Consider the following 17,998-nt stretch of genomic DNA (forward strand, 5'->3'; position numbering starts at 1 on the left):
AGATCTCTTGTGGGCATGCAGGGACTCATGACTGATGATGCGTTTGATCCCTTCCTCGGGAGGGGAAGCCTGGTCATTTCTTAAACAGCCTTCAGATACCTCTGCATATATCTATTTAAACTAGCATTCAATCTCTCTTCTGGCTGGCAGAGTACTTTTATGGCCTGAAGAAGAGTTTGGTTTCATAATCTAAAGCTAGAACCTTTTACCGTGAAACACCAGGGTTTAGTGCATGGATATCCTGCCCTGATATTTTTTATTGTTATATTATTTTACTTTTAAAAGATATTTCAAAATGGTTTTCAAGCAGTAAAAATAATCTATAAAAGCAGCAATTAGTTTACAATGGTAATATTAAACAAGGTTAGTAAATGAATATACATAGAATTTCATTTTATGAATCCAAACATTATATTGGAAGGGGTATTTTGATGCTATTTCCCACATATAAATATATAATGCCCTGTTTCCCCAAAAATAAGACATCCCCTGATAATAAGCCCTCTGCCAAAAATAAGCCCTCACCGAAAATATTTAAATGCATGCGCAGCCGGTCCCCGCTGTTTCCTCTGGTTGGGATTAGGGAGACAGAGCTGGAAATCAGGTAAGACAGCAGGAGGAGCCCCATCTTGCTCCATGTGCCCCAAAATAATAAGACTTTCCCGAAAATAAGGCCAAGCGCTTATTTTGGGGTCCAAAAAAATATAAGACAGGGTCTTATTTTTGGGAAAATACAGTATGTTATATATTATATAAATATAAATATGCAAAAAAGAAAGCAGGATCTCCTGTGGTGAGCTTAGTTATTAATTTAGTCTGTACTAGGGAAGATGGTTTGTCAAAGATTCTGGTTATTCAGAGTTGTATATCTCAAAAGTTAGCTCTTGAGCTGTCTTTGTAGCTAATTGATAGCCAGTATGGTTGTTTTAGCAACATTCAGACATGCACATTGCCTTGTGATGCTCAGCCACTTGATTGCTCCATTCTGTACCAATTCTAGGAATACTGTTAGAGTTGCAAAAATCTGGATGACCATCTTTTAACATTTTGCTGCCATCTACTAGTTGTCTACTAGTTGATATATGCAAAAATATGCAGAGATATGCAGTAGATATAGTAGCCCTATCACTTGTAGTTCCTCGACCAGACTCTAGAATAACTCTGGATAAAATACTTTATGGTAATCTAAATGGGAGGTTATCAGTAGGTGAAAAACCACAGCTAGTTTGCCCACATCAATACCAGTTGAATCTTTGAAGCCATGTATTATCAAGCTATAGAAGTCACTTGAACTGCCATTAACAATGATGAGTCTAGGAAAATTCTCAAGCCATGTAATTGTTCTACCCAACAGAGCACAGCCCTATTTAGAATATAAATTCTCCAACTCCCATGCTTTAGAACCACGTCCACAAGATTCATCTATTTTCAATTTTGAATAGTCTGCACTAGGAGTTGGAGTCCATAGGCTCTAGGATTTGTATAAGAATTTTGTAGCTATGAATTCATCCCTAACCATGTTTTTTGTCCTCTCTTAGTACCCTTTCCTTTTCGTGTTTTTGTATTTTGTGTTTTGTTATGTGCAGCTAATAATTTCTAATATTTACCATTGAGCTATTTTTCACACTGTTGCTCCAGGAACAAACACAATACAACAGTATATCATGTTATTATTGTCTTACATTTTGATATGCATCTTTGAAGTATATTTTTCATACTTGTCTTGTTTTCTGTCAAAATGATTATGCTCTTTTTCTTACTATTCAGCAGCAAGACAACTTTCTGCATTGGGTATGGGGAAGGATCGGTTTCTCTAAATCCATCCAAAAATCAGAGCAATTGATCATCCCGTGGATGGTGAAGGTCTACCATAAGATTGGCACCAACAAGAGTTGTATAGTTCTGGATGCATGAATATATTGTTTACTGAAAGATACCATAAGATGGCCTGGACACCCAACCTGAAAGGTTCAAGGTGATCTGGAACCCAGAGATTGATTTTCTCAGTAGTGGCCACCTTCCTCTGGAACAGACTGCTCTCCAAGATTAGATGTACCTTTACCCTGCTTTGGAAAATGAGAAAAACAGTCCTCTATTAGGTAGCAGTTACGGGGTTTACAGTATTTATAATTTTAAATACTTTATTTATTGGGTTTTTGGTTGAATTTCATAATTTTATGAATGCTTGTTCATATGTTGCCTAGAATCAGAATAGGAAGCATATACACTGTGATAAATAAAATATGTAAATAATCAAACATGCTTATTGAACAATTTCTTTTGAAGAAAATTACCGTAGTAATGGGTTTCTGCTCTTCTGAGATTCTTGAGTGTTGTGGAAGAGGTAGTAGAGTCTTCCTTATTGTTTGTTGTGGGGAATCTGCAACCATGGTTCAGTAGTCCAATCATATATTGTTTTGTTTTTTTTATAAAAAGTTTTATTTTTACAATCATATCAAATAATTCATCCAATGTGAATTATTTACAGTTATATACAATTAGTCGGGCTTGCCCAGTCACCACCACCCTTTTTAACACTCTTCCCTCTTCTATCTTCTTTTACTTTCCAAACCTTCCTCTCCTTCTCTTATCTACATCCACTCCTCCCTCCACCCTACACCTTCCTTCTCCCTCTTCTATCCCTCTTCCTTCCTCTTCTCCTCTTTCCTACCTCCTACTCTCTCTTTTCTCCCTCCTCACCGTTCTAAAATGGTAACTAGGCAGACCCGACCCTACATTAATTATATTTATACATCTTCAATAATCCCTGTACATTAACCATCACTCCATCTCTACCAAACCCCGCCCAATTCCCCTCCCCCTTACCCCCCACCCCCCACCCCGACTTCCCAGAACAAAATGCAGGGTATCAAAACTAACAATCATAATCCAAAATAATTCCTAAATTATAATCTCTAGTCACACCACACTTAGTCACACTCTCAATTCCCCTCTCCTTCAGAAATATATCTAATACAAAATATTTCCTAAATTTACTCATATGCTATTCGATATTTTTTTATCTGATACTTATTTTGAATATAATCAATCCACATTTTCCATTCTAAAATATATTTTTCTAGTGTATAGTCTTTCAAGTAAGCGGAGATTTTTGCCATCTCTGCCAGATTTGATACTTTGAGTGTCCATTCTTCAATTGTAGGTAATTCTTCTTTCTTCCATTACTGAGCAATCAAAAGTCTTGCGGCTGTTATTAAGTTCAAAATCAATCATATATTGTTTTTAGAAGGTCCCATGTTCAATTACTTCATTACCTCAGGAAAGGCTGGAAAAAAAAAACTTCTTTTGAAAACTTGGAAAGTTGCTCCTGGTCATCTTAGACAATATTGAGTTAGAACAATAGTCTGAGTTGGTTATACCCTACATTCTTAATAGGTTAAGAACCTATTAAGGTGATAAACTAAAATGAGTTTTTTCAGTTAGGAAAAGGAATTATGATTTGAGAACTATATATCAACTACATTCATGATTGTTTGATTTCATTTATTTTGTCAAGCAAATGTCTATAATCCGTAAAAATTAACGTGGAAATTATTTGTTCTGTAGCAATTCACAGAAAGAGTGGATGCTTTGGGAAGGCAAGATTATACTTTTATGTACTTATGTACTTTATGTACCAAATGTACTTAATCAAAATTAAGTTTAACTGAATGTTAAATGCTGCTTTATAAAGAAAGTTTAGGCAGCAGATTTATTTACAGGACAATTCAGTGAAAATCAGTATGATTCATTTGTAAATAAATCAGGTTTAGGATCAACAGGTGGATGAAATGGAATAAGTTAAATACATATCAAGATATGTATTTATTAACTAACTAGCATAATTTTCTGGACTATCTAATTCTGGAAAATGATAATGATACAGAATGGAAATTTATTTATTATAAAAATATATAATTAGATATCTCTCTTTCTTTCCATTCTTCTTGACAAATAACACGGTCATACATCATTTCAGGTAGTAAATATAATAAATGAGAGCCATTATTAACTACCCTGTTTCTCCCAAAATAAGACATCTCCTGATAATGTGCCTAATTGGGCTTTTGAGCACATGGCAATAAGGCCAAGCACTTATTTCAGGGTTCAAAAAATATAAGAAAGGGTCTTATTTTCCGGGAAACACTGTATTATATATATTTATTTCTGGGATCAATATAACAATTTGATATACTATATTATTTTTAAGCTACATTCCTTAAGTGGGAGAATTCTTAATGTGTTCAAACCTAAATAAATAAATCAGACAAAACATATGTATCTCTTTTTATTAGAATATGAAAAATGCAATCATGGAACATAGAAGAGCTGACTCCAGCAGAAAGTAAATCAAAACCATGGTGTTTCTCCAACTGTCACCACTACATGTAACCTTCAGTTCCAGGTAATAATCTATTTGAATTATATATCACAATAATTTAGATTATTTTATATCTTTTTAATGGAACGTACAAAACTCCTTTAAATGTCATTTGTAAAACTGGCCAAAGATTTCAAAACTAGCCCATTTAAAAGACCTGCATATAAAGTAACTCAGCTTGGGGGCCATGCAAGATAGAAGCCACTGTTTGCTGTCAGCTACATTCTGTGGATATACTGGTTTTTGTTATTGTTGGTGTGGTTTTTTTTAAACTAACTTTTTTGTTAACCATCAAGAGTCAGTTTCAAGGACAGCCATATATATTGCCTAACAATTAAATATTGTACACCAGTTCCTTTCAATCCTATGATTTTTCATGTTTTTGCCTATAAACGCACATTACAAAAGAGCAAGAAGCATGGCAGCCATTTTAAAATACAAGGTACAGATAAAGCAATGTTGATTTTATACTCCTATGTCAAAGGCACAGAATGCCAAAAGAGATAGAAGGGCCATTCTACACTTACGAATGTTATAAGCGATTAGTATGAAAATGACCTCAATGAAAAATCAGCTTTTGGATGCAATTCTGTCCGTACTTAAGAGAGGTTCTCATAGAAGTTATACATAAACTTTTAGTGCAACCTACATAATGTCCAATTGAAACTAAGGAGTGAAACCAACTTACACTTCTTTCATTTGAAAGCATCTCCTCTATGTATGATTAATATTTGGAGCCAGACCTCAATGCCTTTAGAGAGCTTTAGCTGAGGCCTCGGAGTTTATCCTCTTGAAAGCGTGCATGGCAAGTCCAAGACTTCATTTAACTCAGTGGACGGGAGCTAATGGTGTCCACTTTGTAAATAAAATAGGGAGTAGGGCGAATACTGTCATTTTTGAAGCAGAGTTACCCAGAAATAACTCTGTTAAAGTGAGCGCAGCCAACCAACGAGGAAAGAGAAGACAGGCAACCCGAAAACTTCTCCAATACTTTTTGCAAGCGCTCCCACGAGGTATATTTTGACCTGCACGCGCCCTTTGCACTCCCACGGAAATACGTCAGTGCATCGCTTCCAGCTAACCTACATCCTCGTTTATGCTCGTGGTGGTGCAAGAAAACGGGGAGGAAAAGTATCGAAATTCTTCCTCGTGTCGCTCCCACAGCCTACAGTAGTCGCGTGGAAAATCCTTTGAAAGTGTGGGGGTTGGGGTTGGGGTTGTCATGTCCACTTGGTATTCGAAGCAGGTCGCTCAAATATTCTCAGACGAGAATTTTGTTTTCAGAACATTCTTGGAGGGGTTAACTAAACCAGGGTTAGAAACTCATCCAAATCGAGATAATGGCTTTTCTTTTAAGAATGGCGTGCAAGGTTTTTGCTGCAATGCGAGGCTGAGAATCTCCTTACAATTGTGGGAGACTTTTATGAACCTATATAGTTAATAAAGAAAGGATCCGGCGGCAGCTTTCTCTTTTGTCCGTGACTCAAAGGCAGATTTGACCGGAGGGTTTTTTGTACGAATAAAACCAGACAAGATTGCATTAAAAAGGAGATACACGGGGAAGAGCATTTTCATATGGTAGGAGACTCGAGTGGGAAAAACCATCGGAAAGAATTTGGAAGTTAGGGGAGAGAATCCAAACTGGGTAAAAAGAAAGAGGCGGGGACTTTAAAATGACTTTTTAAATTTTATTTTAACAATTTGGCCGGTGGTAGCTGTAGAGTATTATACCGCCCGCTCCTTTCCGCTCCAACTTCTGATCGCCGCTGCTTCCACAAACCATTTTCTTAGGGCAGGGATAGGAGTGACTCGTGATAGTTACGCCTGAAAAGTGTGGCTTTGAATGACTCAGGTCAGGTGTACGATTTTATTACCCAACCCCATACAAAAACCGGCGAGTTTAAGAAAGTAGATGCCTTATTACTTGATAAGGCGGTGGAGATGGTCAGCAGACTCCTCTGAAATCTTCCTCTCTCGCGTAAAATACCCAGCCTGGCGACAGAGACCTCCAAGTAAGAAGTGACAGTCACTCATGGCTCTTTTTAAGTTAGCGCCACAAAATGGCAAAGCATCATCTCCAGGGCTTCCTTTCGGTCGCCTAACTGAGGAAGGCGGCGAGACACCCGCCCCCCCCGCCCCCCTCCGGTTCTCCGAGGTCACCGCTGCCCGCCTCCCCAAACGCTCCTCGGCCCCGCTTTGCGGAGAGGTGCCAGCGATCAGGAGCCAAGGCCTCACGAGCGACCCCCTCCGCTGCGAAGGGTGTGCGCGCTTTTGGCCGGCGGCTTCTTAGGCAGCGTGGATCGGCCGCCGAGGGCCTTCCCTCGCCCGGGGAGCGGGGAAGGCCTTGCGTCACTCGGAGACCCCGCCCCCGCGGCCCTGGCTCCGCCCTCTCACCAAGGAGTCTTAGCATGACATCACCCTCGACTCACGGCCAGGGTAAATAGCAGAGCTGTCCGCTGGCTATATAAAGGGGGTGATGCAACCGCGCGGCGAGCCAGAGGTTCGAGGAGGTGCTCAGAGCCAGGGAGTCTCGGCGGCGATCGCTGCCAGCCACGATCGGGAACGGCGGCGGCAACAACGGCGGCGGCACCTCTTCTGCTTTGACTGGAGTCCCGACCGCACATATTTCGTAAAGCCCACTCTCACGGTTGCGAGTTCGCACTCCCTTGTATTTGCCGTTTCACTTTCTTGTGTAGTTCTTTGAAGAAGGAAGGCGCGTAGAAGAGCTGGAGTAAAGCAGGTAGGGAGCGAGCGAGATACCGGGGAAGAGTGGGGCAAACGAAAGGCTTAAAAGTCCAGGGGAAAAAACAATGGTCTTTGCTTTTTGTCCAGCTGTTGTGATGGGATATGTATTAAGGGGGGTGGGGGGGAAAGGTGCTTAGAAACTCGCGTCCTTTCACCTCTTTCGTTCTAGTGATGCGGTGGGTTATTTTGGGTGCTTTAGAGAGGACGAAGACGGGGATGAAAAAAGTTCTGATATAAAGAAATTAAAGAGATTTCACTTTTGGCAAAACCGACGAAGTGAAATCAAAACAAAAAAAAAAATCGGGCAATTTCTCTTTTCCTTTGAAATCAGACCAACTGAAAGTAAAAGTTCATTCATCCGAATGAAACTTGGAGCGCTCTTTAACAGGCACGCCTAAGAAAGAGAAACTCCCAGATCGTTTCCTCGTTCTGGTGCTTCGCTAGTTGCTGTTTTACAGTTCTGAGGACGGTCAGAGGTTTTTTTCCGGGGTGGGGGTGGGGGGGAGGTTAGGATAAAAGAAACCACCTTTCTCCCTACCGCGCGCTCCAGAAGCTACAGGTCCAGCTTCACACGCCGAGATCATCTGTGTAAAAACAATGCGTAGAAAAAAGTTACTGCGGCTAGTTGTTTAAGGTCATCCCCAACTTGTCGTTTCCAACATGTTTTCCGATGGTCTCTAGACCAAATAATAATCAGATGACTGTATCATTCACTTGGTTACGGGAAACTGCGGGGAAGCGGGACTGCAACATTCAAAGTTTTAACTTTGTTAGCTGCTGATACCTTCGGTCACCGGTAGGTGGCGAGCTGGATGGTTGCGAGCATCGCCTCTGCTCTGAGCAGGATGCTCCGGTTTGAACTGTCGGTTTTGTTTTCGTACACAATATTATAATGAGAGGGAAGGTGGTTTTTAGGTGTGTGAAATTTCCTGCATATTTCTTTCCTGGAAACTTGTGACCTATTCTCCAAAAGCAAATGCAAAATTCATAGTCCCTAATAAAATATTCCAATAGTGCCAGATAAAAAAAAACAAAGTTAACTTTTTCACATCAGAAATTAATCTGGTTTCTTCATTTTTTGATCTGGGTGGACAGACATTTCCTTCTATTACCTATTCATTAATTGTTCAATTTATTCAGAATATTTCTTGCTTGCCCCAAAGCTCTCAAAAGAGCTATTGTTCAATAACTGGGAGTCAGAAGTCCTTACAGATTTACTCCACGTCATCTGGAGTCTACCACTCAGTCTAGCTTCTGGTCATTCCAGGTGTTAAAGCAGCTCAGTTTGAAATTGTAACACTGTAAAGCACAAGTAGTCCTCAATTTATGACAATTGAGCCCAAAATTTTTGTTGATAAGTCGGGCAGTTGTTAAGTGAATTTTGCTCACCACAGTTGTTAAGTAAATTGCTGCTGCTGTTAAGTTAGTGAACCTGGCTTCCCCATTGACTTTGCTGATCAGAAGGTGACTAAATGGGGATCACATGACCCCGGGACACTGCAAGTATCATAAATAGGAGTCAATTGCCAATTGTTTGAATTTTGATCACATGACCATAGGGATGCTGCTAATTAAATGAACTGTTGTAAGTCAAGGGCTACCTGTAATTCAGCCCAGCATATTAACTTCAGAGCAGGCTTTCTGATAGCAGCTGTGGGTTGATTTCAGGATTTCAACGTAGAAATGATGTTCAGGACCTTTGAGAATTAGATTTTTGGGTCTTCCACACCTATGTTGGGGGAGGGAGGAGAGGCAGTAATAGATCTGCTATTGGATATATTGACCAGAAATTAGGAATAATAAAGTCCAAGATAAGCAAAGGACCCAAAGTTGGAAAAGTTGACACAGATAAATATTAAAAGCAAATTGCTTGCTTTTACTGAAGTGATCTTGTAAAAGGATAGAAGGAAAATATCTACATCTGTCAATTTTATTTATATGAAGATGAGTCATTAGTAAATCTAGGATTTATTCTAACCTAAGCTTGGAAGTAAGTCTCACTGAATTAAATGGGATTTACTCCTATAGCTAAGTCTGTGTAGCATGGCTGCCCAGAAAGCCAGTGTAGTGAGCTTTCTTGGAACCAAGCCCATGAACTTCATAAGAAGCTTCATAATTCACAAGAAAATATTTATAGGAGTATAATCTTACAGCAAAATCTGCATAATTTGCTCAGAAGTAAAAACCAATGTGCACCTTGGTTTATGTTCTGTTTCCCCCCAAATATATATATATGCATAAACATATACTTTTAAAAAGGCAATAAATAAAAAATATACAAGTAAAATAATAAATGAAATATCAGAACACATTTATTCAAAATTCCAATTCTGTTCAATAGGGATTATTCTTAAGTAAATGTCCACATAGAATTTCTTCCAAATTCACTGTAAAAATGTTATTAGCAGCAAAATAAATTGCTGTACATGGTGATGGTTAGTCAAAAATATGATTGAAGGATCATATCTGTTTTCACATATAGAACAGTACTTTATTGAAGAAAATTCTATACTTTTGTCCAACTTTCCAGCCTAGGCCGCACTAAACAAGGACACTAGTTAAAATGATCACAGTGACCAGTTTCTGGTGTCATTATTTATCACATTTCATCATCTCACTAAGTAGTAATGTTCAAAACACCAGTTAAATGTGACCAGTTTGCAGTGTAAATGTCATAAGAGGTCAAAATAAATTCAGGGTGATTATGAATTTTAATTACGTTTATACTTGTGAAAGTTTATCATTTGCTTCCCAGGTCTTATGGCATCAATAAGGAGAAGGAAAATATTCAGGGAAAAAGCCAAAGCTAAATTTTTAATTAAGGTCAGCATTTAGTTTTGATTTTAAAAAAAGTGTGTGTGTGTGAAGAATCAGGTCAGATGTCTTACTTTAAAGCAGGGGTCTCCAACCTTGGTCCTTTTAAGACTTGTGGACTTCAACTCCCAGAGTCCCTCAGCTGGCTCAGCTGAGGGACTCTGGGAGTTGAAGTCCACAAGTCTTAAAGGGACCAAGGTTGGAGACCCCTGCTTTAAAGGTCTGAATGTCAACCATGTTAGCTAAATGTGATCCAGCTTTTGAAGCTTCTGAGAATGGAAGAGAATAAACAGTTTTGTGGGTTATAGTAAAATGAGATTTAAATTTAATTAATATTAACATTCTATTTAATATTAAAATAGAACAGAAATGGGACCTAATACAAATAACGATTGTAGCAGAGTTTATGGGCTTCAATTCCCAGAATTCCCCAGCCACACAGTTTCCAAAGTTTTCAAAGTTAACAAACATTATATTATATAGTGTGGACAATAATAATATATAGTCCCCAGCCACACCTTTTAAAAGATATTTCATTCCATCTCTCCACCCAGTTTTCTATCTCTTGGCCTCCTTCCCCATCATTTTATGGACATGTAGCCAGTCCAATTCTCACTGGGCTGTTAGAAATTTTTCTTTCCCCCTTTTTCTTAATATTTGTGTCCTTCTGCAAACATTGCACTTTACCCAGAACTTGTGCTGCCTCCTTCTTGCACATAGTTGCATCATGTTGGCTCCATAGCATATGTTTGGAAAGTGATGTTGTTTTCATGTATATAAAATTTACTTAACTGTAACTCCCGAACACAGTTTCAGAAACATAGTCACTTTTGCATCAGAATGCCCAGGTGCTAGTCTTTTCTGATTGGCCTTCAAGAAAACTCAAGAGTGTCGGTGTTGAACACTGTTAAAAGTGTGAGTTAATTGATTCAGGCTGTAAGAAATGAGAGAAAAAGAATTGCAACAGTCATAGGAAATATCCAGATTCCTGGTTCACTGTTTGTTTCTGTAACTTCTTTGACAGTTACGGTATAAGGCTCCGTATTGGTTTGGATAGTTCTGTAGAGTGACTGTACTGTATGTAACAGTTGTTTAAGTAAAAGTAGTACCAATGAAGACATTTAAACCAAAGAAAACCTGGTAGATGGTTCAAAATGATGGTTGGAAACAGAATTAAGAAATTCCAGTTTTTGCTTATTCAATATAAACATTATTGAATACTATAATTCAATAAGAGCACATCATGAGAAAGATGGGGCTGGATGAATCAAATGTTGGAATTAAGATTGCCGGGAGAAATATCAACAACCTCAGATATGCAGATGATACCACTCTAATGGCAGAAAGCAAGGAGGAATTAAAAAGCGTCTTGATGTGGGTGAAGGAGAAGAGTGCAAAAGTTAGCTTGAAAATATTAAGAAAACTAAGATCATGGCATCTGGCCCTCTCAATTCCTGGCAGATAGATGGGGAAGAAATGGAGGTAGTGACAGATTTTATTTTCCTGGCTCCAAGATCACCGCAGATAAGGACTGCAGCCAAGACATTAAAAGACGCTTGCTCCTAGGAAGGAAAGCAATGGTAAATCTAGACAGCGTACTAAAAAGCAGAGACATCACCCTGCCGACAAAAGTGCATATAGGCAAGGCTATGGTTTTCCCAGTTGCAATGTATGGCTGTAAAAGTTGGACCATAAGAAAGGCTGAGCGCCAAAGAATTGAGGCCTTTGAACTCTGGTGCTGGAGAAGACTCCTGCGAGTCCCTTGGACTGCAAGGCGAACAAACAAGTCAGTCCTAGAGGAAATCAACCCTGACTGTTCTTTAGAAGGCCAGATCCTGAAGATGAAACAAATACTTTGGCCACCTAATGAGAAGGAAGGACTCACTGGAGAAGAGCCTAATGCTGGGAAAGATTGAGGGCAAAAGAAGAACGGGACGACAGAGAATGAGGTGGCTGGATGGAGTCACTGAAGCAGTAGGCGTGAGCTTAAATGGACTCCAGAGGATGGTAGAGAACAGGAAGGCCTGGAGGAATGTTGTCCATGGAGTCGCAATGGGTCGGACACGACTTCGCAACTAACAACAACAACATAATTATCTCAGAATAACAGAATTTGAAGGGAGATCTTGGAGGTCTTCTAGTCCAACCCTTGCTCAGGCTGGAAACCCTGTACCATTTCAGACAGATGATTGTCCAGTCACTTTAATTCCTTAACACAATGTTAAGGAAATAATTAAATAATTAATTATTTAAAATAATAATAAATAAATAAAATAAATAAAAAATAATTGCTACCAACCTGCCTTCCATTGAGGACCTGTATACTGCACGAATCAAGAAGAGGGCCGATAAAATATTTACAGATGCCTCATATACTGGATACAACTCCTACCCTCAAAACGACGCTATAGAGCACTGCACACCAGAACAACTAGACACAAGAACAGTTTTTTCCCGAAGGCCATCACTCTGCTAAACAAATAATTCCCTCAACACTGTCAAACTATTTACTAAATCTGCACTATTATTAAACTTCTCATCGTTCCCATCACCAATCTCTTTCCACTTATGACTGTATGACTGTAACTTTGTTGCTGGTAATCCTTATGATTTGTATTGATATTGATTGTTCCTGATTGCTTATTTGTACCCTATGATTATCATTAAGTGTTGTATCATTAAGTTTTAAATTGTACCCTGTGACCATCATTTGTGTTGTAAATGTTGTACCTTGATGAAGGTATCTTTTCTTTTACGTACACTGAGAGCATATGCACCAAGACAAATTCCTTGTGTGTCCAATCACATTTGGCCAATAAAAATTCTATTCTATTCTATTCTATTCTATTCTATGTTCTCATCATGTTGATTGTAGAGGCATGCCATTCCCCCACCCCACCCTGCTTCTGAACCAGAATGTATCCTTACTGCACATTCAGCTCTGCTTTCCATTCAAAATACCAAATAACACAGTTCGGAGAGACGTTGGAGGTCTTTCAGTCAAAACCTCTGCTCAAGCAGGAGACTCTAGTCCAGGGGTCTCCAACCTTGGCAACTTTAAACCTGGTAGACTTCAACTCCCAGAATTCCTGGCTGGGGAAAGCTGGCTGGGGAATTCTGGGAGTTGAAGTCCACCAGGCTTAAAGTTGCCAAGGTTGAAGAGCCCTGCTTTAATCTATACCATTCTGGACAAATGTCTGTCTGGTCTCTTCCTGAAAACCTCCAGTGATGGAGCACCCACAACTTCTGAAGGCAAGTAATTCCACTGTCAGGAAATTTCTCCTAGATAGATTCTCTCCTTGATTAGTTTCTATCCATTGCTCTTTGACCTGTCTTCAGGTGCTTTGAGGAATAGGTTGACTCCCTCTTCTCTGTGGCAGCCCATTAAATATCACAACACTGCTATCATGTTACCCCTAAAGCCATCTCTGGGGTGTAATGTACATCAAATGCCTTTCTTTCCACCATTCATAAGAAAGCTTGAAGTTGTAGTAGACATATAAAAAGGCCAGTGTCAATATTCAGGAATCAATACATCTTGAAAACCTTTCCTGATTTAGGAGGTGCTTTACCAAATTTGAGATGTGAGAACCTAGTTTGGGTTACCTAATAGTAAGGAAAGATCAGTGACTTCAATCCACCATCTGAAACACAGATGAGAATGTGGTCAAATAGAGTGTGGTTGTTGGAATGGCATTACGATAGCCTTGAAGTTGTAGTAATTCTCTCGAAAGTGCTGTTGTATTGCCAGAATTCTCAGCGGTTTCTCTACCACAAGATTGATGTAATGAGACCCTGGCTAGTCTCCAAATTCCCAAGAAGTAGTGATGAAGACAACAACACAGTAATGGCAATATAAGGAATGAAACATCAGGAAATGACATTCTTATGAGACATCTATAAAGCACAGTTAATTATGAGACCTGCATGTGTGGATGCGTCCCTGCATAAAGTTACCCATTCTTTATAGGAAACTAAATTAATAAATCTTGTTGTCAGCATCAGTTTTTTTGAATTTTATAAGACAGGTTCCTATCCCTACAAAGCTAAAACAGATATGCTTTTTCTGTATATCCCATCCAGAATTATATGCTCTTTATGATAAATAAAATGTGCACATGCATCAACCGTGTTTTTTTTAAAACAACTGTGACTAATGCTAGGAGCAGCTTATTATTGCCATCTGAGTTGAAGGTTTAAATAATAAAACCTGAGCCCTGTAAACCTTTGTTGGCTTGGTATTTTCTGTCTCTTGAAACCATTAAGGAGTATCAGGATTTTGAGCTGTGACTCATGATTTAGGGGATTTCTTAGCAAAATTACATATTTTTCTCAAGATCTATGTAAATTACAATTCCAGGAAATCATTCCTGTGGTGATCAAGAGGTCTGAAACCATTGGGCTTTCTACTTTTCTTGTTTGAAGTTAGGTCTATACACCATTATATTGTTACACAGAAAAAATACAGTGGTACAAAAATTAATATAGACACTCTCTCTATGTTGTCAAATGCTTACATGTCTTATTTCAAGTAGCAATGCATGTGCCCAGGTCCATGTTGAGATAAATATTTAATTGTATATGGAGATGCTTTCTGTGTTAACTACTGGCTGTGTGTATTTTAAAGGCCTAGAAATTGTGTGGACATAATACAAGCATTACAGAAGTAAATAAAGACTGCAAGTCTTTATTTTATTTCATAAATAAATTTGGACTTGATATGAATTTGATCTTTTACATATCATTTTAAATAAAACAATCAATACTGTGTGTTTGTTCATAAATGGACTTGTCAAACTCTATTACCTGAATTGCAAAAGATAATGCATAAACTAAATTCTATTTAACAGCTTATTGGATTTGCTTGTGTATATAAATTCTAAATGCAATAATTTATCTATTGATTTATCTATTGTGAATTGTAATATTGCTGTGATTATATGGTAGTTACTATGCAAAGTAGATTTCCTTACCTACTTAAGGAGACAAATAAATAATTCTGTCCTTATATGTCCCAAATATATTTTTTCCAATAAAGAGTAAGGAAGATGGTTGATTTTATGTGTGAAAGGCATACTTTGTTTTTTTTTAAAAAAACACCTCACTCCAAACTACTTGACTATTCACTGCAGTGATTTGGTGTATTTAAAATTCATAGACAACATAGGTATAAGATAATTTCATGTGCAGATTCTAACTACCTAAACAGGAGCTAGGAATATTAATTAGAAATCAGTTGTTTGAATTATTGCACAAGTTCTCGTTCACCTACATTTTTCAATGCACAGTATTCCTTAACCCAGGGGTGCCAAATTGACTGCCTGCGGGCCAGATGTGTCATGTGTAGTCCAGGCCCACCCCAGCTCCGGGAATGGGAAAAATATCACGTGATGGCAACATGACGCAGCAAGTTTGACATCCGTGCCTAAACCAGTACTATTATTAAAAGTTATTTATACTCAATATTTTCATCTGGTAAGATTGCTACCTGATGGTTTTGTGAAATATGTCCTCAATTTCTAGTTGCTCTCTAGTTCCGTACGCTCTCACAGAGAGGGACTTCTCAGGGTGCCGTCTGCCAAGCAATGTCGGCTGGCGGCCCCCAGGGGAAGGTCCTTCTCTGTGGGGGCTCCCACACTTTGGAACGAACTTCCCCCGGGCTTACGCCAAATACCTGACCTTCGGACCTTCCGCCGCGAACTGAAGACACATCTTTTCATTCGCGCGGGGCTGGCTTAAATTTTAAATTTTAAATTACATAAATTTTATCGATTTTAAATTTTTTACTAATTTTAAATAGGGTTTTGGTTTTTATAAATTTTTAAAGTTCTAGGCTAATTATAATAAGTTTTTTAACTTGCATTTTAAATTGTATACTGTAGTGTCTGTATTTTATTGTTGCCTGTACACCACCCTGAGTCCTTCGGGAGAAGGGCGGTATAAAAATCAAATAAATAATAATAATAATAATAATAATAGTTGAATTAAATACAGTTAGCCTCGACTTACAACCACAATTGAGCCCAAAATTTCTGTTGCTAAGCAAGACAGTTAAGTGATTTCCCACCCCTCTATCGTATAGCATTACTCTGAGATCTAGGCAGCCCTAACCATGTTAGCCCTCTGGAAAGCCTTGAAGAGCTGGATTTACACTTAGCACTGGCGCTAGGTTATTAGTTGAGCCCAACATGAGTAAATCTGTCTCAGCTTTATTATAATATGGTTTTACTAGGGTTTTTTTTAGGTTTTGCATTGAGCATAAGTTGTTCAGAGTCACAAGACTGAGATGGATAGCTATATAAATACAATAAATGAATAGAAGCTATTCTGCATGTGAATATATAATCGTTCTATCACTATCCACTTATGAGCCAGAATTTCATTATTCAGTGATTGGTTTTCTGAATTCTGTATTAACTGAATAAACCATGCTTTAGCCAATATTTATTTTACTTTTTTGCTTCATCAAACTTTGGAAAAATTCATTCTTCTCTCTCTCTTGTTCCCATGCAGCAAAATGATGCTCCAACACCTGGGCCAGGTGTCTGCTTCAGAAGTCAGTGCTTCTGCAATTATTCCATGCTTGTCTCCTCCAGTTTCCCTTGGCTTTGAAGATTTCACAAATCTGACCCCATTGGTGAAAGAGGAATTAAAATTTGCCATCCAGAATAGGTGCCTTTCTCAGAGGATGCCGTCTACCTTGGATACAGTTATGGTTTCTGATAGATCTGATGAAACTTCTATTTTTAAAAGAGAGGTACTTTATTTTTATTTTTAAGCCATGTTCACCTACCACTTTCTAATATGCTTTCTAAAAACAGAATGTCTTTCCTCTGTATTATTATTATTATGATCATTATTATCATTTTAATAACAATTTAATTAAACTTATCATAGTATAAAATACAAATAAAAATGAAAATAGTTGGAAAATGGGAAAGGGAAAGGGAAAGGAGGAAAAAGTGTAAAGAGGAAAAAGATAGAAAAGAAAAGCATTGACTTCTGACCCTTTTTATGGTAGTGGAATAAAATATTACAGCCTCAACTTTTTATTTTTTACATATTTAATATATATTAGCCATTTCTATAACAAACTTATCTAATCAGCAAAACCCAAAATCAAAGTTTGATTTCCCCCCCATTTCAACACAAAATCCAGAAGCGATTTCCAAGTAGAACCAAAGTTGGATGTGTTCATTTCTTTGATTAGACCACAGGTGTCAAGCTCATCATGTCACGTTGCCGTCACATAATGTTTTGCGACATTGTTTCCCCTTCGTGGAGCTGGGGTGGGCGTAGCCCGTGCGTGACACATCTGGCCTGTGGGCCGCCAGTTTAACACCCTTGGATTAGAGCATTTAATTTAGCCATCTCTGCTAGTTCCATTAGATTTTCCATCCATTCATCCATTATCATCATTACATAATCAGAATGTTTATTATTATAAAGTTATTAGTGACAGTGACTTTCTCTTGAATCAAAATTGACTCTACTTGATTAGATGAAAGTAATGTGCTACTGCCTTCTTCCAGAAGAAAGACTAGATAGATAGATAGATGGATGGATGAATGGATGGCCGACCAGTCAGCCAGCCAGATAGGTTTCCCATTCTAATATACAGTTTGGGGTTCCCTAATTATTTTCCATACAGTAACTAATGCGATCCAAATCTGCTTATGTATATATCCTATCTAACCATGATGACATCAAAATGATAGTGAAGCCACACACGAGAACATAAGGTGCAAAGTTTGTCTCATAATAAATTTTGACACTTGCTGCCTTCCTGGATACCTATGCCTGCTTAGCTTTCAAGATCAGACAAAGTTAGGTAGATGCTGCCACCTGTTGTGACAAATTGGTTAGTCCCTTTGGCATCTGCATTAATGATCTTCATGTGCTCGAATGAGAATGACTTTGCTTGTGAAAGACAAGCAATGCTGGAAATGTGGTCTGAACCTGGAAGGCATCAGGAAAATGAAGGCTCCTGTAACTGTTACTGGTTTTATAGTTATGCAGATAATATACTTCATACATTCCTGCTTCACATGCTTTTCA

The 17,998-nt window shown here is 38.3% G+C and overlaps 1 protein-coding gene across 7 annotated transcripts in view; it reads left to right on the top strand.

Moving 5' to 3' along the window:
* The window catches only part of ATF3 (activating transcription factor 3), a 41,834-nt gene that overhangs the window by 15,786 nt on the left and 8,050 nt on the right, over positions 1–17,998 (top strand). For 3 of the 7 annotated variants that reach the window (XM_058165349.1, XM_058165347.1, XM_058165350.1), the window contains 3 exons: positions 1,768–2,099; positions 4,296–4,405; positions 16,454–16,697. In XM_058165349.1, the coding sequence (XP_058021332.1) occupies positions 4,359–4,405; positions 16,454–16,697 (291 nt within the window). In that variant the 5' untranslated portion in view covers positions 1,768–2,099; positions 4,296–4,358. Of the gene's footprint in view, positions 1–1,767; positions 2,100–4,295; positions 4,406–6,621; positions 7,122–16,453; positions 16,698–17,998 lie in introns of those variants that run through there. The other 4 variants (XM_058165352.1, XM_058165351.1, XM_058165353.1 and 1 more) reach the window with 4 other exon arrangements.

Source organism: Ahaetulla prasina, chromosome 1 (assembly GCF_028640845.1).
Source record: "Ahaetulla prasina isolate Xishuangbanna chromosome 1, ASM2864084v1, whole genome shotgun sequence".
In the NCBI taxonomy this organism is placed as follows: domain Eukaryota; kingdom Metazoa; phylum Chordata; class Lepidosauria; order Squamata; family Colubridae; genus Ahaetulla; species Ahaetulla prasina.